Source organism: Argopecten irradians, chromosome 7 (genome assembly GCF_041381155.1).
Source record: "Argopecten irradians isolate NY chromosome 7, Ai_NY, whole genome shotgun sequence".
Lineage (NCBI taxonomy): Eukaryota > Metazoa > Mollusca > Bivalvia > Pectinida > Pectinidae > Argopecten > Argopecten irradians.
Genome location: NC_091140.1, coordinates 16,354,473 through 16,377,309, shown reverse-complemented (window position 1 = coordinate 16,377,309; position 22,837 = coordinate 16,354,473). Strand labels below are relative to the sequence as shown.

Sequence of the window (22,837 nt, the reverse complement as noted above, 5' to 3'; positions counted from 1 at the left end):
GTCACGGGGGTCAAATAGGCTAAAATCTTTAAATGACTTCTTCTTAATACCCAAAAAGCCTAGGGACCTGATATTTGGCCTGTGACATACTGGGATAGAGTGATACCAAGTTTGTTCAAATGAATGACCTTGACCTTCATTCAAGGTCACAGGGGTCAAAAAGGCTAAAATCTTTAAACGTCTTCTTCTTAATAACCAAAAAGCCTAGGGACCTGATATTTGGCCTGTGCCATGCTGGGATCAAGGGCTACAAGGTTTGTTCAAATGAATGACCTTGACCTTCATTCAAGGTTACAGGGGTCAAATAGGCTAAAATCTTTAAATAACTTCTTTTTAATAACCAAGAAGGGCTAGAGACCTGATATTATGCATGGGACATGTTGGGATGAAGCGCTACAAAGTTTGTTCAAATGAATGACCTTGACTTTCATTCAAGGTCACAGGGGTCAAATAGGCTAAAATCAAGAGGCATAGGGACCTGATATTGGGCCTGTGGCATGCTGGGATCAAGGGCTACCAAGTTTGTTCAAAAGAATGACCTTGACCTTCATTCAAGGTCACAGTGGTCAAATAGGCTAAAATCTTTAAACAACCTCTTTTTAATAACCAAGAGGCAAAGAGACCTCTAATGAGCTTAGGGATGATATAAATTCTTATTTACTCTTTTTGTTAAGTATGACCAGGTTGCAGGGCCCTTGTTTTTGTGTTTTTTTTATGTTTTTTTTATATTATTTATTTTTTAAATGATTGGGGGGCAAAGTCTGAAGAAGAATTATATCTTAATCTCAGTGTCAAAATGCATCGGCTTATTCTGAGTTAAAATAATAATTTAATAGACCTATATATATGCTGTCAAATCCCTGTGGAAAATCATTCCGACCCATTTTGTAATTTTGACCAATCAGACCGCGAGGAAATTTCAGTGCTGAGAATAATCACAACACAGTGTTGACTTCCTTCACTTCCACGTCATTTCGACCATGACAGCAGAATTTGTGTCACGGGTAGAGTGCCAACTATTGTGGCCATAACTTAGGAATCAAAATCCATTCCTGACTGGTAAGTTAGACACACGTATTTTTCACTGTTCGTAATCAATGACACATCCACACGAGCAGACAAAACGTTGCAGATCAGTTAGTTAGGCTGAGAAGCGTATTTGGGTCACTGGAGCAATTAGGCCTATAATGATTGCCGCTGTAAATATTTCTTCCACTTTGTTGAACTTAACTAGAGATTTATTTATTCTTATATAAAATAAATAAGATTAAACTGTTATTAACAGCAGCAAATGTCATATATGGATAACAGATATGCTATACAAACAACGTTTATAGATTATACTAGGGCTATAGTCACAGGTGCCTGGCTCGCTGTAGGCCTACAGTGTACTAGCTAGGCCTAGGTACTACAAAACATTCTTTTCTAAAACTAATCAGGCAGCTGTGGCTCATTATTAAAAATGAAAACATTAATCTGCCTAAAACACTTGACCAAATGAAAAAGTAAAATCAATTTCAGATAATTACACGGTGGCATGCTTCAGTGATAATATGAATATAAGGCAAAGCCTCAGAAGAGCGCAGCTACATGTAAAATATTATAACATCATAACTTTATATTGTCTATATTTTTCTATGAGACTAACAATAGAATATTTCACTGACATGCACATACTATCGATAGTTAGAAAGAATTCAAAACAATCCAAATGGAATAGTTCAATATACACGTACTTCAATCTTGTTTTTATCAGATGCAGAGAAAACTTGGCAACATGCCATGCTATCAAAAATACGCGCGAATCTGTGCCGTCATCTTTGGCGTCAGGTTTTGTGACGTCACTGCTGACGGTGCCGTGCGCTTGAGAACATACACAGTACATATTGGACAACTACATTTATTGCGTTGTTCTTGTACATGTGTAAATTAAAACTACTTACAGTAATTTTAAAGCGTATACTGATAACACATTTAGTCTAGTACAGAAATTTCAAATCTCGTCGTGCTGATAACGAGAATTAAAACATGGCTGCCTACATGGAGGCGCGAGACTTTTCCCGCGGGACACAATTTCAAAGTCCAAGCTTTAAGGGGTACTGGAGTGTATTGGAATCTATATGCTCACACACGTGTTATGGTTAGTAGAGCTTTGCTCTATGCGGCCTTCGGCCGCGCAGAGAGCTGTGCTCTTATAACAGCACTATAAAAAGGGCAACAGTTTCACAAGACACAACATGAATTTACCGCAGTCTCCCAAAACTAGGGCTGTAACGAGTATCCGAGTACTCGAGTATTCACGAATTATTGAGAAAGATCGGATACGAGTATTCGTTACTCCTTATATTTGTGGATCGCGATCTTTCAAAAGCAAAAAATAATACCTTCTTTAATGCTGTCATAGCTCAAAAATGTGAAGGAATGTACACTAAAATCTGAATATCATCGATGTTTTCACTTTGAAGTAGACCGGAAGTACACAAGAGCTGCGTGAAGTAAAGCTAGCAACATGTTATTTTCGTATCCACGCTTCGAATTCTTCATAAAATAATTATGATAAAACATAATTATTGAATTCTAGAGATGTAAAAGATGATAATTGATTTCGTTTTCATTACGGGTCGGAAATATGTAAAAATACGAATATATTACATTAGGCTACTGAGTATGTAGATGTGAACCCTATGTCAAAAACGAAAGGTAGGCTAATTATGAGTCAAAATCATAAATCACTTGATTAAAAATAAAAACTATAGGCCTAGAACCAAATTAAATTGTAACTGCTCTTACAGATTTAAACATTTTTTTCTTAATCTCAATGTTTATTCTGTATTTGACCAAAATAAAAGTAACAGTGAAAATATTTTCAAATGGTTATTTATGCCTTACCATGATGATTTCATGCCGTAATTGATGTGCAGTAGTATTTTTGAGATGACGTCATTTTCAAAATTCAAATGATTTGATTTTTTTACAGTTGCAGTGACTGAATACTGCTGCACTTCACCTGTAACTCTATTGCTTAATGATAAGGAATGTAAAACTGCTAAAAATGGTTTTATTATCAATCAAAACATTTATCAATATATAAGAGCATTATTGATTTATCAATAAAAACAGTTTCGACTTAAATTGAATCTTTTGCTTGTATCTAACTGGTGATTCGTGGTCCGATCTGTGAATCGTCAACCTCGAATCGTGGATCGGATCGGATCGCCACATGTTACATGAATTTACCGCAGTCTCCCAAAACACGCACTTCGCACAACATACGTAACACACCGCATACATGGGAGGTCGTGCTACTGCTTTCATAACCATAGCTGTTAATAGGACGTTAATTAATCAAACAAACAAACACAGCAGGGCAATTATGATTTGCAAGTTGCAACAAAATAAAATGTAATTTAAGGCACATGGTCAAATGATGGTGTGGATATTTTAAATATTTACAACAACGTGTTTGTGTATATCTAGTCGACACAGGAACTTGACCACATATCTGTTAGCAAGTAGACTGTATGTTATGGCATCTTCTATTGAAGGAGTAAGGAGCATAATCAGAAGTGCCAGGATGGGCCAGACGCTGCGTAGATTACAGGAACTGGACCGCCTGGGGTACTGCGGACCCACCGACTTTACAGATACGGAAGACCCCACCAATACTCCCCGTCGACGCAAGAAAAACAAGACTAACGATGTCATCACAAGATTTCCAAACATAGAGAATCTTCCTCCAGAGCTTAGCCTGAATATCCTCTCCCACCTCAATGCCACCGATCTATGTCTAGCTGCCTGTGTTTGGGAAAATCTCGCAAATGATGAGATCCTCTGGCTAGGGTAACTCACAATATTATTGAGATATTTTGTATTTCATAAAAAACAAAGAAGAGGAAAAAGACATTCTGACAATTAAGTAATATTCTTTCTTTCTTTAAAATATAATCCAAAAATGAAATGTAAAATTTGATCATAATATGATATAGTAGAACTTGTCTAAACTGGATATCACATTGACCAGCATAATTTTGATTTGTATAGCCAGGACTCCAGATTATACAGGTTTTAATTAATCAGTGTTTTAATTTGAAAATGATCATTGAATCCACACAGGTTTTGAATTCTAATATAAGGCTAGTTTTGTGTATATTTGGTCAAATTACAATGTAGGTTATGCCGTGACTCATGGGGATACACCAGTGCCTACAGAAAGAAGCCCTCTGGACTGACTTATAAACGACTCTACCTTCTACTGGATGAGGCTAGTCTCACCTTCAACTTTGATCCTTTTGAGGTAAGCTATTGGATGTGGCTAGTCTCACCTTCAACTTTGATCCTTTTGAGGTAAGCTATTGGATGAGGCTAGCTTAACTTCAACTTTGATCCTTTTGAGGTAAGCTATTGGATGTGGCTAGTCTCACCTTCAACTTTGATCCTTTTGAGGTAAGCTATTGGATGAGGCTAGCTTAACTTCAACTTTGATCCTTTTGAGGTAAGCTATTGGATGAGGCTAGCTCACCTTCAACTTTGATCCTTTTGAGGTAAGCTACTGGATGAGGCTAGTCTCACCTTCAACTTTGATCCTTTTGAGGTAAGCTACTGGATGAGGCTAGTCTCACCTTCAACTTTGATCCTTTTGAGGTAAGCTACTGGATGAGGCTAGTCTCACCTTCAACTTTGATCCTTTTGAGGTAAGCTACTTAATGAGGCTAGCTTACCTTCAACTTTGATCCTTTTGAGGTAAGCTACTTAATGATGCTTGTCTCACCTTCAACTTTGATCCTTTTGAGGTAAGCTACTTAATGAGGCTAGTCTCACCTTCAACTTTGATCCTTTTGAGGTAAGCTACTAGATGAGGCTAGTCTCACCTTCAACTTCGATCCTTTTGAGGTAAGCTACTGGATGAGGCTAGTCTCACCTTCAACTTTGATCCTTTTGAGGTAAGCTACTGGATGAGGCTAGTCTCACCTTCAACTTTGATCCTTTTGAGGTAAGCTACTGGATGAGGCTAGTCTCACCTTCAACTTTGATCCTTTTGAGGTAAGTGTTTGCAAAATAAAAGAAATAGAGATTCAGATGTTAGTTGGCCATTTTGATAATGCTTAAAGGCCAAGGACAATCTAGTGTAAAATCTGGTGGAATTCTTATTACATTAGAGGCGTGGCTAAGCATCTGTTAGTAGTAACCCCTTTGCATCAGTATATCTATCGTTAATAAATACACATGATAGTAAGGTCCAGGTAACACATTTACACAGTTTTGTTCACAAGTGTTTTGTTATCAATATAGTATCACAATTTAAAGTGTAGAATTGAAAAGTTCAAACAAAGAATTTTATTCTTTAATAGCATTGCTATCCTTATTTATATATCAGTAATATTCTATTAACAGCTAAGTATATATAAGGATGACTTCCCTTGTATGTGTTGTTTTGGGTGTGGTAGATATGATTGATGACTAATTTGTGCCCAAGTTATGTCTTCAAATAGTAGTGAAATTCACATTTTAAGGAGCTCGTTGAAGCGTATATATTGCCGAAGAGATTGTTATCAGACAAATCTGTTTATAATTGTACTGTACATAAGTTGAGCTAATAGTGAAATACCACAATAATGATAACGTGTTTGATTGTGATTTAAGGGTGCAAGGTACCTGTTTGAGCATGGTCTGCTGAATGACAACCCTATGGAGATAGCAAGGTTCCTTCATCACACAAAGAGAATCCGACCAGCAAGGAAGAGGGAGTACCTGGATCAGAGGTTGGTTAAAGAGTTAAATCTAAGTCATATGTAGATAGCATCCTTAGGTAGGGTTGGGTTATATTATTCTGGTACTGGATATTGCTATATGAAAATACAAAACAAGATCTCACAGTATGTTTTTGAAATAACAATATTTTAATGCATATGTCATGTTATTAAAGTAAATTGTTATAACACCTGATAGCGTAGGCCATTGATTTCTCATTCAAATCAACCATGGTTTCTCCATTAAGTTTAACAAGTAATGACACTTGAGCATCGTCCGGTGTTGCAGGAAATCTTAAATTTGGAAATATAAAAGCCGTATTGGATGGCATTTTCTCTGTGTTTCTAGGAAACAGGAAAGCAGAAGATAAAATTCAATGACACCTGTACATGTAGTACTGGAAATGCAAACGTTTTATCTTCACTCAAGTGTTACGATAATTAGAAACAAATAACAGGCCTCAGACAGCAGCGGTTTTAATCAGAAAAGGGGAAATTCCCACTCTGCTTTCAATATATCGCACTATTGGATGAAATATCACAATATACATATCTCAATATGATTTTCACAGGCCTTGACGATACCCACCCGTATTCTTCAGTGCAGTGTAAATTACAATTCGTTTATGTGAAAGCATGCTTCTATATTGTAAAAAGTCTTGACTTTAAGATTAAAATTTTGTGTTTGCTCATCTCCTAACAAAAATTAAAGTACATGTAATTTCATTTTGACACCATGCAGGTTTTATATAATAAATGTATCTCTACTCTAGCCTCATATAACTAAAGATAAAAACTTTCATCACAAAGTTTCTGAATAAAAATGATTTTTTATTATTTTTGTTTTGCAGAAGAGATGCTCTGTCAAAGATGGTTCAACTTCAGAATTTCGAAAACCAGTTTTTACCCAATGCACTCAGGAACTTTTTCGGTGAAGTTTCAGCCCCAGAACAAAGGGGAGACTATCTAGAAGATATTATTGAAAAATTCTCGGAAAGGTTCTGTAGCTGTAATCCTCAACTGGGTCTATCTAAAGGTACAGTCATGCCATAATGTCAATATTATACACTGTCAGGCAAATTATCTTCAGGTTATAATATTTGACTTTGAAAAAATGTGACATGAATTTCAACTAAGGAAGACCTGAAAATGAAGTCATTTTTGCATGAAGAAAAATTCATGTCAATTTAAGGCTAATGTCAAATTGACCTGATAGTATCTTCATGTGAATTCATGTCAAATATTTTATGTGAATTTCTGGTAAATTTCACTTGATAAAAACCTTCACCAGCCCTCAGTACCTGACAACTGGGCCAAGCAGTTGGAACCTATATTTGAGACTATTTGGTGATTTCTGCTCTCATTTACAGATGCAGTGTTTGTGTTGTGCTTCTCACTCATCATGCTGTCTGTTGATCTCGCCAGTCCTCATGTTAAAAACAAAATGTCCAAGCGGGAGTTTATCCGGAACACTCGGAGAGCCACAGAGGGTGTGAGTGATGACCTTGCTGGTCATCTGTATGACAATATATACCTTATAGGACATGTCGCTGTAGAAGATAGATAACATCGTCATTGCCGCTCCAGTGTTGTCAGGTCGGCCATGTTGTACAGGATTCTGTAACCCAAATTTCCTTCTTGTGCAATTTATATTCTTGATTAAGATGAATTGCAAAGGTTCATTTACACTAATTAATATCTTTATTACGTTATATTGAAAGCAATTTCAATTCAATAATGTTATCTGAGAAAGTTAATCACTGTGAATATTATTTGAAACAGAAATCGCAAAATTAAGTAGCCGTGAAACTAAGTTATTTTCCAGTATATTGTTGATATGACATGGTGTTGTACATGTCTTATCAGGATCCAAGATCAGTAAACATGACTTTGATGGCTAAGTTTGGTTCAGTGGTATTGGAAATGCTTTACAGACTGTGTGCTACAAGATACCACATATATTTATCTGATAGGCAACCCAGGACATAATTATACAGGAGAAACTTACATGTTCATCTACTACTACTACAATGTAACTTGTCTAAACTGGATATCACCAGGACCAGCATATTTGGTCAAAATAGACCGGTTTACAGATTGTACAGGTTTTAAGTACTGTGCTTTAAAATGAAGAAGGAAAATGCCATACATTTAAGCCAGAATACACAGGGATTTAGATTAGTCAAGGGCCAGTTTTGATATTTTATACTGTAGGTAAAATGTTTAAAAAAAAAATCAGAAACATGTTACAGATGGAAAAAAGTTCCATAGGTAACTAGGCTAATCACATTTTATCAGCCATTTTCAAATCATGATGAAAATATTTCTGTAGATCTTGGTAAAACAAAATTTAGAATTTTATAAACGTTTTAATAACCAGGCCAAGCAAGCAACTAAACAAACTGGTTGAAATTAAGATGGGTAATGCATTGTAACATCTTGCCTAAAATAACAATGAGGAACAGTCGTCATTTATTTACTTAGAATTCAGACACTAAGCATAAGATACAGTTTTCTTAAATTTTCACCTGATCACATAAAAGGATGAAATTTTGTCATTGTTTTAAGATCAGTACTATTTTTATTTGCGATGTTTGAATATAATACTTAGCAGGTAATTGATCTTGTATCATTTATGCCAGTGATTTGTTGTACAACATGGCCTTGACCCTTGTAGTGTGTTGTGTTTTATATATAGATTTATAATAGTTATATCTGTACAATAAGAATATTTTCTATAATAACCAGCCATCCGAATCAAAACTAACATCCATCCATGTTTAATTGTTACATGTAACTGTAAGAAATATTGATGTGATGTCAAACAAATCACTTTTCAAGCATTCTTCATTAACAGTTCTCTATATATGTTGAAATTGATTTCAAATTACCTGTCATCTTTATTGGTGTAAAATCTAGCAATATATATATCATTGATTGTACAATAGGGTCTGTCAAGACTTGGAAACCAAGTCATGTTATTTAATTAGATAACCCAATCATCTTTTGGCACATATTGTAGATAAACAACTCACCACTGTTTCTAAGAGATCATCCAGTCCAAATATATATTTCAACCAGGTCTATGGGTCAAAGGGGTGGGACAACCAGGTTAGTGGGACAGAGGAGTGGGACAACCAGGTTAGTGGGGTAGAAAGGTGGGATAAGCAGGTTAGTGGGGTAGAATGGTGGGACAACCAGGTTAGTGGCTGGAAGAGTGGGGCATCCAGATTGGTAGGTCAGAGGGGTGGGACAACCATGTTAGTGAGGTAGAATGGTGGGACAACAAGGTTCTTGTGTCAAAGGGATGGGACAACAAAGTTAGTGGGAATGAGGATTGGAATAACCAGGTTAATGGGGTAGAATGGTGGGACAACCAGGTAAGTGGATCAGAAGATAAGGACAACCAGGTTAGTGGGAAAGAGGATTGGAATAACTAGGTTAGTGGGTCAAAAGGTTTGGAAAACTAGGTTAGTGGGGTATAAAGGTGGAATAACCAGGTTAGTGGGGTAAGGGATATGAACAACCAGGTTAGTGAAACAGGGGATGGGATGACCAGGTTAGTGGGTAGAAGCTGATAGTAGGGCAGTGGAGTGGTTTAATCAGTTGGGCATTGATTGTGGCTAGGTTAACTTGAAAAAAATGGGCCAACTATGGTCAGTGGGAACTTTATTAGTCAAATCTGATGACTGTAATATATGTACCGGTAAACATATATTTAAAGGAGGGAGGAGCCAACGTCAGGTGGGGATCGACGGCTTGTTCCATGTTTAACTTTGCATTGATTATGGAGTATATAGGCTTATTATAAAACTGAGATAAAACAGCAACATATATCTGTTACATTGTCATGAATTATTTCAACCTGGTTAGAACTCTGTGGTTGATGGTAGATTTTTATTATATTAAGTCATGTTATTATGTATATGTACTCCCTAAAAGAAGTTTTGGTTTGCATAGAAATTTATTTATTTGACTCAAGAAGTGCTGGAATAAAACCACTGCACTTTGTTTGCCATTTTTTGCATAGAAAAAGTGCTATAAGTTATTGTATTATATATATCAATGTTTAAAGGTCAGGTTGTACATTGCCTGTCAACTTATATATATACACCAGTTAATGTTCTTGATTATATACAATATATTACCAATTTTTGTCAATCAGAGTTTAAAACTTAAGTTCTACTCTTTCAGTGCACATGCACCTATAATCGTCTCTGAAAGTTGAAAGAGCGTTTTTTGGGATAATTGTGACTGTGAAATATCTTCACTACTAGATTTGTTTTATCTTTGTACACTGGAAATGTATATCATTATCAAATACCAACAGCAACATACAATCGATGACTCTCTTCTTTCTCTCTTTCATGTAGTTTGTACATGTACTAGATTCTGAAGGCAATTCATAGCATTGGTTTAATGTTTAAAGAGGATCTGTGAGCTGTCAAATATATTACGGTCATCAGAATGATTTATTGTGTGGGTTATATATACATTGTCAGTATGAAATATCATGAAAAACTTTGGTCCAATGCAAGTAAATGCATAACCCTTGAAATAGCGTCTGGGATTAAAAGAATGGAAGTACTAGAAATTAATTAAATAGACAAATTATATTTCAAGTCAATTTTGACTGTAATAACCATATATGATAAATTACATGTAATTACATTTTGTATTTGCATACAATGCACCAGTTAAGTTTTCTGCACCAAAACCTTGTGATTCTTCCCTATATTTTAGTTGATAGACTGATTATATGATTAGGTTTGCAGTGTTTTCCTTTAGTTGCTTGACATTCCTCATCAATACAATTACCACCCAGCATTTTATTCTCACAAACTAAAAGTTTTGTTACATTATAAGCATGATTTCAGTTATTATAAAGTTTCATTAATATGTACATTTTCTTTTAGTGATTTAAACAAAATGTACTTCTATTCAGTGTTATTGTTTCTGCATGTGCTTTTAGTTGATAAAGATTTCAGAAATACACGTACATGTAGAGATGTTTTGTTTGAAAACAAGTACCTGGTTAACATTTCACAATTATAAAGAGGATTTTACATTTGTCGTTATGTTATATGAAATATATATATTATTTAATAAATTTCATATTACGTAGCCATGAGTGTAGGATTCATTAGTCACATGACTAGTTTTTATGGAAATACAGACATTTTTTCAAAGTCATTACTATATAAGAGTAAGGACATCAGGCTTGGATTTGACGTTTCCGTCTGCCAAGACAATCTTGTCATCAATGATGATGTAATTATAAACAAGATGTTACAATAGTTTAATTACATGTGTGTCTTGCAATATTTATGACAAGGCTGAACGGTTCAGTTATGTGATAATGTGATTAACTAAGTTTGATATTGAACAACCTTAACAAAGCACTCTAAACCTGTATCATACCGCAATTGCTTTAAGATGCACATTTTCTATATCCTTCATGGTCAATAATAGCATATTGTATGTACATATTATTCTAAGCAAGAATTGTACTCTTATTTATTGTTAACATTATTTCCTGATAAAAAATCGTCTTACTCAAAGTATAGTGTGATAACACTTTAATGGATACACCATTTTACTTAAAAATTACATAAAGATTTCTTATTCATGTACATCCATGTAAATCCTTAGATAAAGTTCAGACTGTATTTCCTTTATATACTGTAAATATGAGTTCAGTGTCGTTGAACAAAACAGTTAAACTGATACAAATATCAATACACACCCAATAATATACTTTTTATTTCAATTACTTCTGTTTAGCTTGAAGATTTTCTTTTTTTGTTCATGATTACTGTATTGATCCCGATAAATACCCTGTTACTATTGTATATTTGCACATTACAGAGATATGTTCCCTTGTGGCTAGGTATTGATTGTGACGTCATGTGTTTGTGAGCCTAACATCATACCTTTTAAAGAAAACTATTTGAAATGCACTCAAATAATAATGTTGTAAAAATAGATACCTACCCGTAAGGGAGCTAACTCTGTACTATGCAAAGACGGAATAGGCTGCTCCTGATTTGTCAAGATGTCATGAAACCATTTCCATATGATAATGCTGAGTAATTGATTGAAGAGATTAAAATTCAAATGTATACGGCAATTGTATTTTGTATACTGTGGGGATGTTGAAATTTGAACAAAGTTCCCCTCCAAATTTTGTAAATCACTCTTTGCTACATAGCAACTGAGTATTAATTGGGTCAAATATGGTTTTATGTTTAATAAGCTTCGATTTTACAAGGATGGAACTGTCTGGTATGTTAGAGACACAAATGTCCAACGGTATAATTCTGTCTTAGCTTATTGCTGAGTTACATCCCTTGTGGGTAGGTAAGCAGAGTTACATCCCTTGTGGGTAGGTAAGCAGAGTTACATCCCTTGTGGGTAGGTAAGCAGAGTTACATCCCTTGTGGGTAGGTAAGCAGAGTTACATCCCTTGTGGGTAGGTAAGCAGAGTTACATCCCTTGTGGGTAGGTAAGCAGTTACATCCCTTGTGGGTAGATATCTGCAGACATCTATTTTGTAAGCAAAACTTGCATCATGTTTTTCTCTGAAAAGTATGAGATTACACTTTCAAACATTTAATGTCACAATCAATACCTACTCACAAGGACAGACAACTCTGTAATATGCATGTAGAGAATAATGAAGAGTAGGAAACACCAAGAGTGACATGAAATCATCAGGACAAGTTGATGTAGGTTAATATGATTCATGATACCTATAGATAAAGGATTTAAGGCATAGGTAATGTGCTACATGTTTTATCTGAATCATTATAAATTACAATCAAACCTGTCTATAAATACTACCCAAACCATTTGACAAACAAAAATGGTCTCATTAGACAAGTGATTTTATTTCCTATTTGGTTCCCAAGATAGTTTTACTAAAGCAGGTGGTCATTATAGAGAGGTGGTTGACAAAGCAGGTTTTACTTTACAACTCCATAGGTTATAATTGGGAAGAAACTGTGGCACATACTTCTAATCGTAGTGAAAATTGTATAATGGCATTGCTTGAAATATCACCGGTTTTAATTTGCATTTATCAACTGTTTGACTTTCTAATTATCTCCCCTTGTCAGTTGTTTGGTGTACTTTCCAATTTAGATATCAACAACATCATATTGTTATTATTACGCTATATATTTTTGTTACACAATTGCTATTTTGTAATGGTTGTTGTTTGTAATTTTTATTAAAAAATATCAGAAACTAATTTGGTTTTCATTCTTAATACTGTAAAGATGGAAAATGGCAAATTATCATCATACTGTATTTCACAGCAAATAAAACCCAACATCTATTTTGACACTTGAAAACAAATTTGCTTCTTTCATCATTGGCAAGGTAGTGTCAAGATCACTAATTTTTATAATTGACGGACTGATCTTCACACAAAGAAGATGGTTATACAAGTTACAACCATCAAGCATCCTTTGTTGGAAAAGGTTTGAAACAACTGCCAGTACATTTAGTAAACATACATGTATGTATGCATATCAATGAAAATGGCTCTTCCATCCTCAATAAAAGTGTACCAACATACATGGATACAATGGACAAGTGGTGTAGATGTTAGACCAAACAGTATCGGCAAACTAAATTGCACCTTTTGATATAGTAATAAACTCTGACCCTACACCAGACACCAGTCTGTCATTATGTCCAAGTCTGGTGTCAGGGCCAGAGTATCTCAGGCTTATATTAGACATATTAACTGACTAACTCTTCACCACTGGAATGCAGGTTTTTGAATGAATTGAAGACTGTGATCCTAGCATACTATAGGTAAGATATTAGTTTTAAGCCTCTTGGTGATTTCAGCCTTTGACCTCCTGGTCTTGAATGTAAATAAAGGTCTATACTATATTTAGCATACTACAAGCCAAATAGCTCCTAAGGACAATGATTATTGAGAAGTTGAAAATATTAATTGTTTACGACAGATGACTTAGTGAAGCATTGATAAAATGACAATTGCCATATTAGGTAAACTCAAATTGCTTTGGTTATTGGATGTAAAAGTACACATGACGGAAATGGAAAGAGAATCCTCACAAAGAAATAAAGATAAAACAGTGAACTAGATATAAATATATCCAACTGTTTATTGATAAATGATATCTAGTACACTACATGTATACAGTGTATGTACACAAATAATTTTCTCGCATATTTCTGTTCAAAACCTAGTGTGCCATAATTTAAACTGCTAGCACAAAATTAATGAAGGCAGTGCATATACCTGTCAACACTTGATAAGCACCAAATAAATGTTTAAAAATTTGGAAACAAAATCCCCAACCCATTTCTGTAGAACATGTCTATGCACTGCTTATACTTTGTTGTAAATAGTAATACATTGTTTAAATGCGTAATGCAGAAGAAGAAAAAAGAAGAAGTTTTGGTAATCTACCTTGTATTATTAAGAAGAAGAAAAAACACTTACAATGTTACTTTTAACAAGCAAGGATCAATTAAAGAGCACTCTCCATAGGATCAATTAAAACAGGAATGAGAACATACAGGCCTATTCCAGACATATTCCGGGACTAACTGTTCCCTTTTCCAATACCTGGTACTCCCATCTGTAATTGTATTCTCTCTGCATATTACAGAGTTATTTCATTATTTTGTTAGTGAAAACCATGTAATTTCTCTGAAAGTATGATATTAAACTCAAAATTGCATGACGTCACTATCAATACCTGCCCACAAGGGCAGATAACTCTGTAATATGCAAGCGGCCAATATACATCCATACATGCAGAATGGAGTTTGGGCAATTCCCTTTGTGTGATATTGGAATGTACGGATCTTCCTGCGAACACTCAACACACATACATTACATATAGACAACCATACACAAGGTCCTATTGCACTCAAATATAATAATCAAAACAATTTCATAAGTACCCAGTACATCACAACAATGTACAAATATGTTATATAAATTATTTTTGCAAATATTTTTGGAACTTTTTAAAATCGATTTTTAATTAATTACAGTGTATACAGATAAATAAAAATGACACTTTCTCCCCTTACTCCCAAAAATAAAAAATAAAAGACAATCCAAAAGAAGGATTTAGCAATCTTAATTTTATCTGAACATTTTGTGTGTTCTACAATATTTATAAATCTCTGAAAACCTTTAATTGGAACTCTGCTGGATGAAGACAATACATATCCAATTCAATTGCCTGAGCCATCAAGGATAAGAAGTATAAAGTATTCACACATTCATGCAATCAACCTGACTAGTATAAATCTTTTTCACCAAATACACACTAAGACTTGTGTTAACTGACACACTTCTCTGTTGTCCCATGGCAAAACCAGCTGTCTTCTCATTATCTACTTAACACACATACTTTACTGCTGGAGGTTGATAGAATCCTGATAATGATGATGAACTTTTCCACATCATCTTTCTTCTGTACAGAGCAGTAAGTCCTGGACCACACAAATGTTTGTGGATGTGTATTTTGGCATGTCTAAAATCCAACTTTTCAGAATTTACTCTTCATCAATAAACATGAACCATTCCATATAAAAATCTGGAAGAATCATTAAGGAGCATTTTTCATTAAATTTTCTCGCTTTTGATCTTTGAAAATAATCGGCTACAAATAATTATTACTCCAACCTTCTACATTGCTTTTCCATATCTATGTATACTACTATAATAACTAACTGACATTATATCCCCTCATGGACTAGCTCATAGTAAAACTGGAGGCAGTTCAGGAAAAAAACCCTGACCCTTATGGGACTGCAGAGACTTCATTTGAAGATTAGAGAGAGAGTGACACAGTCAATCACAGTGTACTGTACTTACTTTATTCCTTTTATCTACATCAAAGATTCAAATTACCTGTGTCTTTCCAAATCCAAACCCCTGAAAAACAATCCTACCAACCAAAACCAATAAAACAGCCCTCTCATTACCCAATGTAGGCCATTTTTTTTTTAAATTCAAAACAGTCCTCCAAACCCTATATTTTTAAACTTTCATCAGGAATAATGCCATCCCAAGCCAATATAATTTTAAAGATACATTCCTGAAAACAACCTGCATCCCAACCTACCCTGATATATACATGATGTATTTCATATCTCTAACACTAACAGCCATCCCTGCATGATCCTCCATCCCTAATCATAAATACATATATGTAACACTCTATCCACCCCTCTTCCTCCAGAATCAAAACCATCAAATCAAGTAAAGGATACGTCCAAACCAGAATGTATGTCTGAAAATAATGTTAAGGAAATATTATGAAAAATGGTATCTGTATTTCAAAATTCACAATTACTAACATCAATTTTAGAATTGAATGCTGTGTATATAATATCCTTTCTTTTTATGATATTTTTCACCCAGTTTTTGTACACATAACAGTTGTACTGGAGTGTAATTATAGGCCACAGCCAGTACTAATTATGACCTGTATGTAAAATCATTGTACTATTGATAAATAGTTATACTTACACATACTGTCTATCAACATTTCAAATTAGCTCAGTATCAGTCTAAATTTCTTAGTTTTAATTTTACAAAACACAAATGTAAGAATCTCTAGGGATCAGCGAAAGCATTTTATAATAGTGTATAAAAGAACATTGGTGAAAATTATAATGTTGGATTGTTAAGATATTTTACTGTATCTGTGTTTTTGTTACCATGTTTTATGGTATCCGTGTTTTTGTTAACATGTTTTATGATATCTGTGTTTTTCTTAACATGTTTTACGATATGTGTTTTTGTTAACATGTTTTACTTATATGTGTTTTTGTAAAATGTTTTACGATATCTGTGTTTTTGTTTACATGTTTTAAGATATCTGTGTTTTTGTTAACATGTTTTACTGTATCAGTGTTTTGTTAACATGTTTACGATATCTGTGTTTTGTTAACATGTTTTACGATATCTGTGTTTTTGTTAACATGTTTTACTGTATCTGTGTTTTTCTAATGTTTTATGATATCTGTGTTTTTGTTAACATGTTTTACGATATCTGTGTTTTTGTTACATGTTTTAGATATCTGTGTTTTTGTTAACATGTTTTACGGTATCCGTGTTTTTGTTAACATGTTTTACGATATCTGTGTTTTTGTTAACATGTTTTACGATATGTGTGTTTTTGTTAACATGTTTTACTGTATATGTGTTTTTGTTAACATGTTTTACGATATCTGTGTTTTTGTTAACATGTTTTACGATATCTGTGTTTTTGTTAACATGTTTTACTGTATCCATGTTTTTGTTAACATGTTTTAGTGTATCTGTGTTTTTGTTAAAATGTTTTACGATATCTGTGTTTTTGTTAACATGTTTTACGATATCTGTGTTTTTGTTAACATGTTTTACGATATCTGTGTTTTTGTTAACATGTTTTACGATATCTGTGTTTTTGTTAAAATGTTTTACGATATCTGTGTTTTTGTTAACATGTTTTACTGTATCTGTGTTTTTGTTAACATGTTTTACTGTATGTGTGTTTTTGTTAACATGTTTTACGATATCTGTGTTTTTGTTAACATGTTTTACGATATCTGTGTTTTTGTTAACATGTTTTACGATATCTGTGTTTTTGTTAACATGTTTTACTGTATCTGTGTTTTTGTTAACATGTTTTACGATATGTGTGTTTTTGTTAACATGTTTTACTGTATCCATGTTTTTGTTAACATGTTTTACTGTATCTGTGTTTTTGTTAACATGTTTTACGATATCTGTGTTTTTGTTAACATGTTTTACGTATCTGTGTTTTTGTTAACATGTTTTACTGTATCCGTGTTTTTGTTAACATGTTTTACTGTATGTGTGTTTTTGTTAACATGTTTTACTGTATGTGTGTTTTTGTTAACATGTTTTACTGTATCTGTGTTTTTGTTAACATGTTTTACGATATCTGTGTTTTTGTTAACATGTTTTACTGTATCTGTGTTTTTGTTAACATGTTTTACTGTATCTGTGTTTTTGTTAACATGTTTTACTGTATCTGTGTTTTTGTTAACATGTTTTACTGTATGTGTGTTTTTGTTAACATGTTTTACTGTATGTGTGTTTTTGTTAACATGTTTTACTGTATGTGTGTTTTTGTTAACATGTTTTACTGTATCTGTGTTTTTGTTAACATGTTTTACTGTATGTGTGTTTTTGTTAACATGTTTTATGGTATATGCTATGTTATCTATTGAAATGAACATAACCAATAAAGGATACAAAGAGTCCTCCCAGAAGTCCATTTATAAAGAGGCCCCGTCTGTTCACAAAGTACTTGTGCCAAGCAGATCCCGCCTTGAGATACAGCATAAGCTATAAATAAAAGATAACAATGAGAATTCATAATTAACAGGCAAGTCATATAATTTATACATGTTAATGTGAAAATTATATACATTGTATACATAAGATCACATGTCTTACCTTATAAAGATCTACTAACTACATATATATACTCAACACATCAAATAACTAAGTACAAGGTATGCATAATTAAAGAAATAAGTGTACATTTTATATCATTATTTTTATTATGAATTGTAATGAAATAATTCTGGTGCAAAGTCTATTGTAAAGTTTTAAAATAAAATTACTGAAAACAGTCTGCACTTTAGGTTCAGATGTTCATTTACAGCATAATGACCACTAACTTTCACATGTTCATGTCATTATAAAATTTGAAAATTTCATTTATTTAGAAGTTCACATTCAAATATGACAATTAAGAAGCAAAAATAAGAAAGTTTTGGGAAGAAGTTATAACATAGGGAACCTCAGAGTGTTTTTTTTCAACGTAAATACTTACTGATAAAATGATGGATGTGATGAAATAAAATGCGAATCCGTAAAGTGCAGTAAGTCCGAGGATACCTGCTGCTGCCCCAGACAGTGCTGACATGGAGGTCCTACAGTACTCAAGGACAAACGCATTCCCTCTCATGGCCAGTTCGCTGTATGCTGTTACATTGTCTGAAAATATCACATCAATGTTTTCACAAAAATGTGCAAGGTTATCACTTGTGTATTGGTTATGTATGACAGAAAAAGTAAGAAGAATATATATTTGCGCAAAAACAGCTAAGAATGCATCCTCAATGTGTTACCATATTTATACTGTTTCAGTTAGGAATAAAACGTCTGTTTATTCTGCCAGCCGAGAACCAAACTATTATGGAACAGATGTCTCAGTAGCGTAAATCTCCTTTTCTATAATCCAAGGGATACACTGTCACAGGAATATATATCCATCCCAGGACTATTTCATAGCAAAGATGCATGACTTCGAAGCCACAAAGTCAACCACAGACTCAGTGTACCGTTATTCAATTCTTTTGCTATGAAATAGTCCAGGGGTGGATATAACGTCAGTGATACTGATAGTAACCATTGGAGTAAATATATGTCAACCACATTTGCAGAACTGTAACTGGAATATGGAAGCTAAAATTCAAGTCACAACAAGATCCAGTGTTACATATTTGTATCGTTTCATGGGGGAATTAAGCGCATCGTTGCAGAACTGCTTGACAAGCAACAGATTACTGATCAAATGTCAACAGTGATTAACAGGTAGCACACAATATTGACGCAAATTAATATTATTGAAGTATTTTATAGGAGTTTTGTACTTTATCCCGCCTCAGACAAGAATCTTGTATTCCTATTGGTTAAAATGATGTCACGTGATATCCAATATATAGTCGTATCAGGTTAGTAGATTTGGTCAGGTTTGGATGATAGTTATCGTTCTTTGCCCCTAATGTCATTAGCAACAATTGCAAGATGGCGGTCTTCAAGTAACCCTTCGCAAGGACGGCACTCAACGAGATGGAGACAAAATGTTTGAATGATAGCAAACCGAAATCGGCAACACTTATTAAGGATTATTTAACAGAAATGGACCATGACATCGCATTTGAGTCTCCAATGAGGTGAAAAAAGTTTTGAGTCGTTTTGGTATCCATACTAGGTAATAATGCATTTTGCAGTTACTTCATTGAAAGGGTCTTCGAGGGATAAATTCGTTACACAGTTTGTTAGTGACCTAGATACGGAAAATTATTGGGTCTAAAATAAACTTGTATCGGGCAAGACCCAATATTTTTCCGAATTAGGTCACTAACAAACTGTGTAACTAATAATATTTAACATAATTGATGCATTTTGGTGTATTTGAGTGTATTTGATTATATTTGAGTCAAGTCGCCAGCTGACTTTCATTACCATACTGTAAATCTAGAGTAGGCGATTTACGTTTCTATTCCCATATGATGAGAGTTGACAGGCCAGCAATCAGACACAACGTTTTGTCTCAAAAGTATCTCATCGTGCGATACATACCTATATTGGCAGGCGACCAGTTCTTGCCGAGTATCAATTCTCGCTATTGCATCTGTTTCTGTACCATTTCTACGCAAATCTAGTCAATAAACCCTTCTTCTGATAGAAGATCTAGACACTAGATATCTAGACACAAAAAATTGTCTCAAAATTCTTCTGTGATCATACAAGTATATATGCGATGGTGGGGATGGCGAGAATTGGTACTCGGCGAGAACTGGCCTCAGGATCATGAAACAAAACGTTACGTCACGAATGATTGGCTTAGCCAAAACTTAAGCCTAAGAATCTTTCGTGATCCTGGAGCCTGGTTGCTTTTACCATTGTTGAAGTGCTACTGTAACCACAAATCCATGTATATTTTCTATATGAAAAATTAGCCAGAAATACATATAAAATAACACTGATATTTTATATGTATTTCTGGTTATTTTTTCATATAGAAACTATACATGGCCCTGTGCTGTAACGGTACACATGTGGGCCGGCCTCACAAATTTATTCAATAGAGTCAAAATGAGTCATGGATATTAGTTCTTGTATGAAGGAAACGCTGCGGTGTGTTAGTTAAGTGTTATTAAATATCAAGAAACCTCCAAACGAGCAGTAAAATGATTAAAAGAGATACCTTTTCCTTTGCGTTTGGTCTTCACTGCCACTCCTGACGCCATCTTGAATATAGATAACTTTGTCACTCAAACGCTTGAATGTGACACGAAAAAAACGCTTGAATTCGAAGACCAAAATTTATATTTTTGGTAGATCCTTATACCATTTACTAGCTCGTCAAGCGATAGTGGTATATTATTGCAAAGCCAACTAACAGAAGAAAATCAAATTACCAATTTTTTACAGAAATTAATTAATGGTAAGTTATAGCTAGTGAATAGTAAGGGGAGGTAATTTACAAGTTGATCTCCTCATGGCTTTCAAATTAACTCTATGGTACTTAAGATCAGAGATTTTCGGACATTGTTTGAAATAATTTTATATTAATATACACTGTAGATCAATATATACACTGTAGATCGACTGGCTTTTTGGAATGTTCTTTATTTGAAATGATTTAATATTAATATATACTGTAGATCGACTGGCTTTTTGGAATTTTCAACAAACTCTTGTAATTAACACAAGTTCCAGACACTGTATTTTTAAATGAACTACATTTCAGAAACAGACAATCTGATTAAAATACAGATCCTTATTATCACTACGTTTGATAAGACGATCTGACAACATTTCATTAGGGGTCACGTTCTGGTGACCTTTAGAAATGACCAATAAAATTGCTACTGCCAGAATCTTGACTAGGGACGAAATAAGTTTGAAAAAGTTGTCAAGGTTATTTTCGTGTATATAGCCATCTCGCCTAAAGAGCACAACAAAGCTAAATATATACTATGACGAAAATGAATTAATGATTTACTTGGCAATGTGCAGAAAATGCATAAGTTTGATCTGAAGTAAACGTGGTAAAAAGGTCATTCGAACATGACCCCTTATGAGATGTTGTCAGATCCTTTTAATTGAATTGAGTGGTTATAAAGATCTGTATTTTAATCAGATTGTTCCGAAACAAAGATTAAAATTTAATCAGGCCTAAAAGCATTTATAATGTCAAAACATCTAGATATGAACTCGTATTATGGAAATTTATATTTTAATTTATCTGTCAGGAACTGCTAAAGTCAATGTTTTTATTTTTCGAGGGACTGACTGCAATTACCTTATTATAATAATCAAACTTCAGTTTTACAGTTATCATTTCAATTTTTAATTTTTAAAGGGGAATGTAAAATAATAAAATAAGATTAATTATTTTGTAGAGCTGTAGAAGTCAAGTTCTGTTCCCCCTCCCCAAGGATGTTTGTGGCCAAATTTGATTACAATCCATGCAGAACTCTATGACTAGTAGCGATTTAAAGGAAAAGTTGATGGACAGAAGGACGGACGGACGCCGGACGGGGAACAGAACTTGTATAAATTTTGGCTCTGACCCCCTGGGGGCAGGAGGGGTGGGGCCCAATAGGGGATTTAGAGGTTAATATTAAAATTCCTTCAGAAAAGAAACAATGAACCTGTATTCAGAACATTACTTGGCATTACAAACAAGGTGAGCGATACAGGCCCTCTGGGCCTCTTGTCACATTTTTTTTTCTATTTCCTAACTCCTTCCTGACCCTTTTCCTTTTTCATCCCCTCCCATCCTTAATCTTTAGCTCACCTGGCCCAAAGGGCCGGTGAGCTTATGTTATGGCGCGGCGTCCGTCCGTCTGGCGTCCGTCCGTCAACATTTCTTTTAAATCGCTACTAGTCATAGAGTTCTGCATGGATTGTAACCAAATTTAGCCACAAACATCCTTTCGGGAAGAGAAATAGAACTTGTATAAAGTTTGGCTCTGACCCCCTGGGGGCAGGAAGAGTGGGGTCCAATAGGGGAAATAGAGGTAAATATTATAAATCGCTACTTGTCCTAGAGTTCTGCATGGATTGTAACCAAATTTGGCCACAAACATCCATGGGGGAAAGGAAACAGAACTTGTATAAATTTTGGCTCTGAACCCCCGGGGGCAGGAGGGGCGAGGCCCAAATGGAGGAAATAGAGGTAAATCCTATAAATCGCTACTTGTCCTAGAGTTCTGCATGAATTGTAACCAAATTCGGCCGCAAGCATCCTTGGGTGAAGGGGAACAGA

General features: G+C 34.3%; 2 protein-coding genes across 5 annotated transcripts; one reads left to right on the top strand and one right to left on the bottom strand.

The window, feature by feature from the left end:
* The first annotated feature begins 410 nt into the window (after positions 1-410).
* LOC138327683 (F-box only protein 8-like) lies at positions 411-12,999 on the top strand. 4 transcript variants are annotated; one of them, XR_011209089.1, is made up of 7 exons: positions 411-1,059; positions 3,546-3,840; positions 4,171-4,294; positions 5,641-5,759; positions 6,599-6,783; positions 7,118-12,136; positions 12,280-12,999. XR_011209089.1 is itself a non-coding variant. In XM_069273981.1 (6 exons), the coding sequence occupies exons 2-6, from the start codon at positions 3,575-3,577 to the stop codon at positions 7,312-7,314; spliced, it is 891 nt and encodes a 296-aa protein (XP_069130082.1). In that variant the 5' UTR covers positions 411-1,059; positions 3,546-3,574; the 3' UTR covers positions 7,315-12,999. The 4 variants fall into 4 exon arrangements, 1 of the variants encoding a protein (XP_069130082.1); XR_011209088.1 differs by having other exon boundaries at positions 12,253-12,999; XR_011209087.1 differs by having other exon boundaries at positions 7,118-12,194.
* An 874-nt stretch (positions 13,000-13,873) lies between these two features.
* LOC138327684 (ER membrane protein complex subunit 6-like) lies at positions 13,874-20,843 on the bottom strand. The gene is made up of 5 exons (XM_069273983.1): positions 20,768-20,843; positions 18,605-18,768; positions 18,019-18,111; positions 16,023-16,042; positions 13,874-15,343 (listed from the first exon to the last, which is right to left on the bottom strand). The coding sequence occupies exons 1-5, from the start codon at positions 20,808-20,810 to the stop codon at positions 15,313-15,315; spliced, it is 351 nt and encodes a 116-aa protein (XP_069130084.1). The 5' UTR covers positions 20,811-20,843; the 3' UTR covers positions 13,874-15,312.
* Between the last annotated feature and the right edge of the window lie 1,994 nt (positions 20,844-22,837).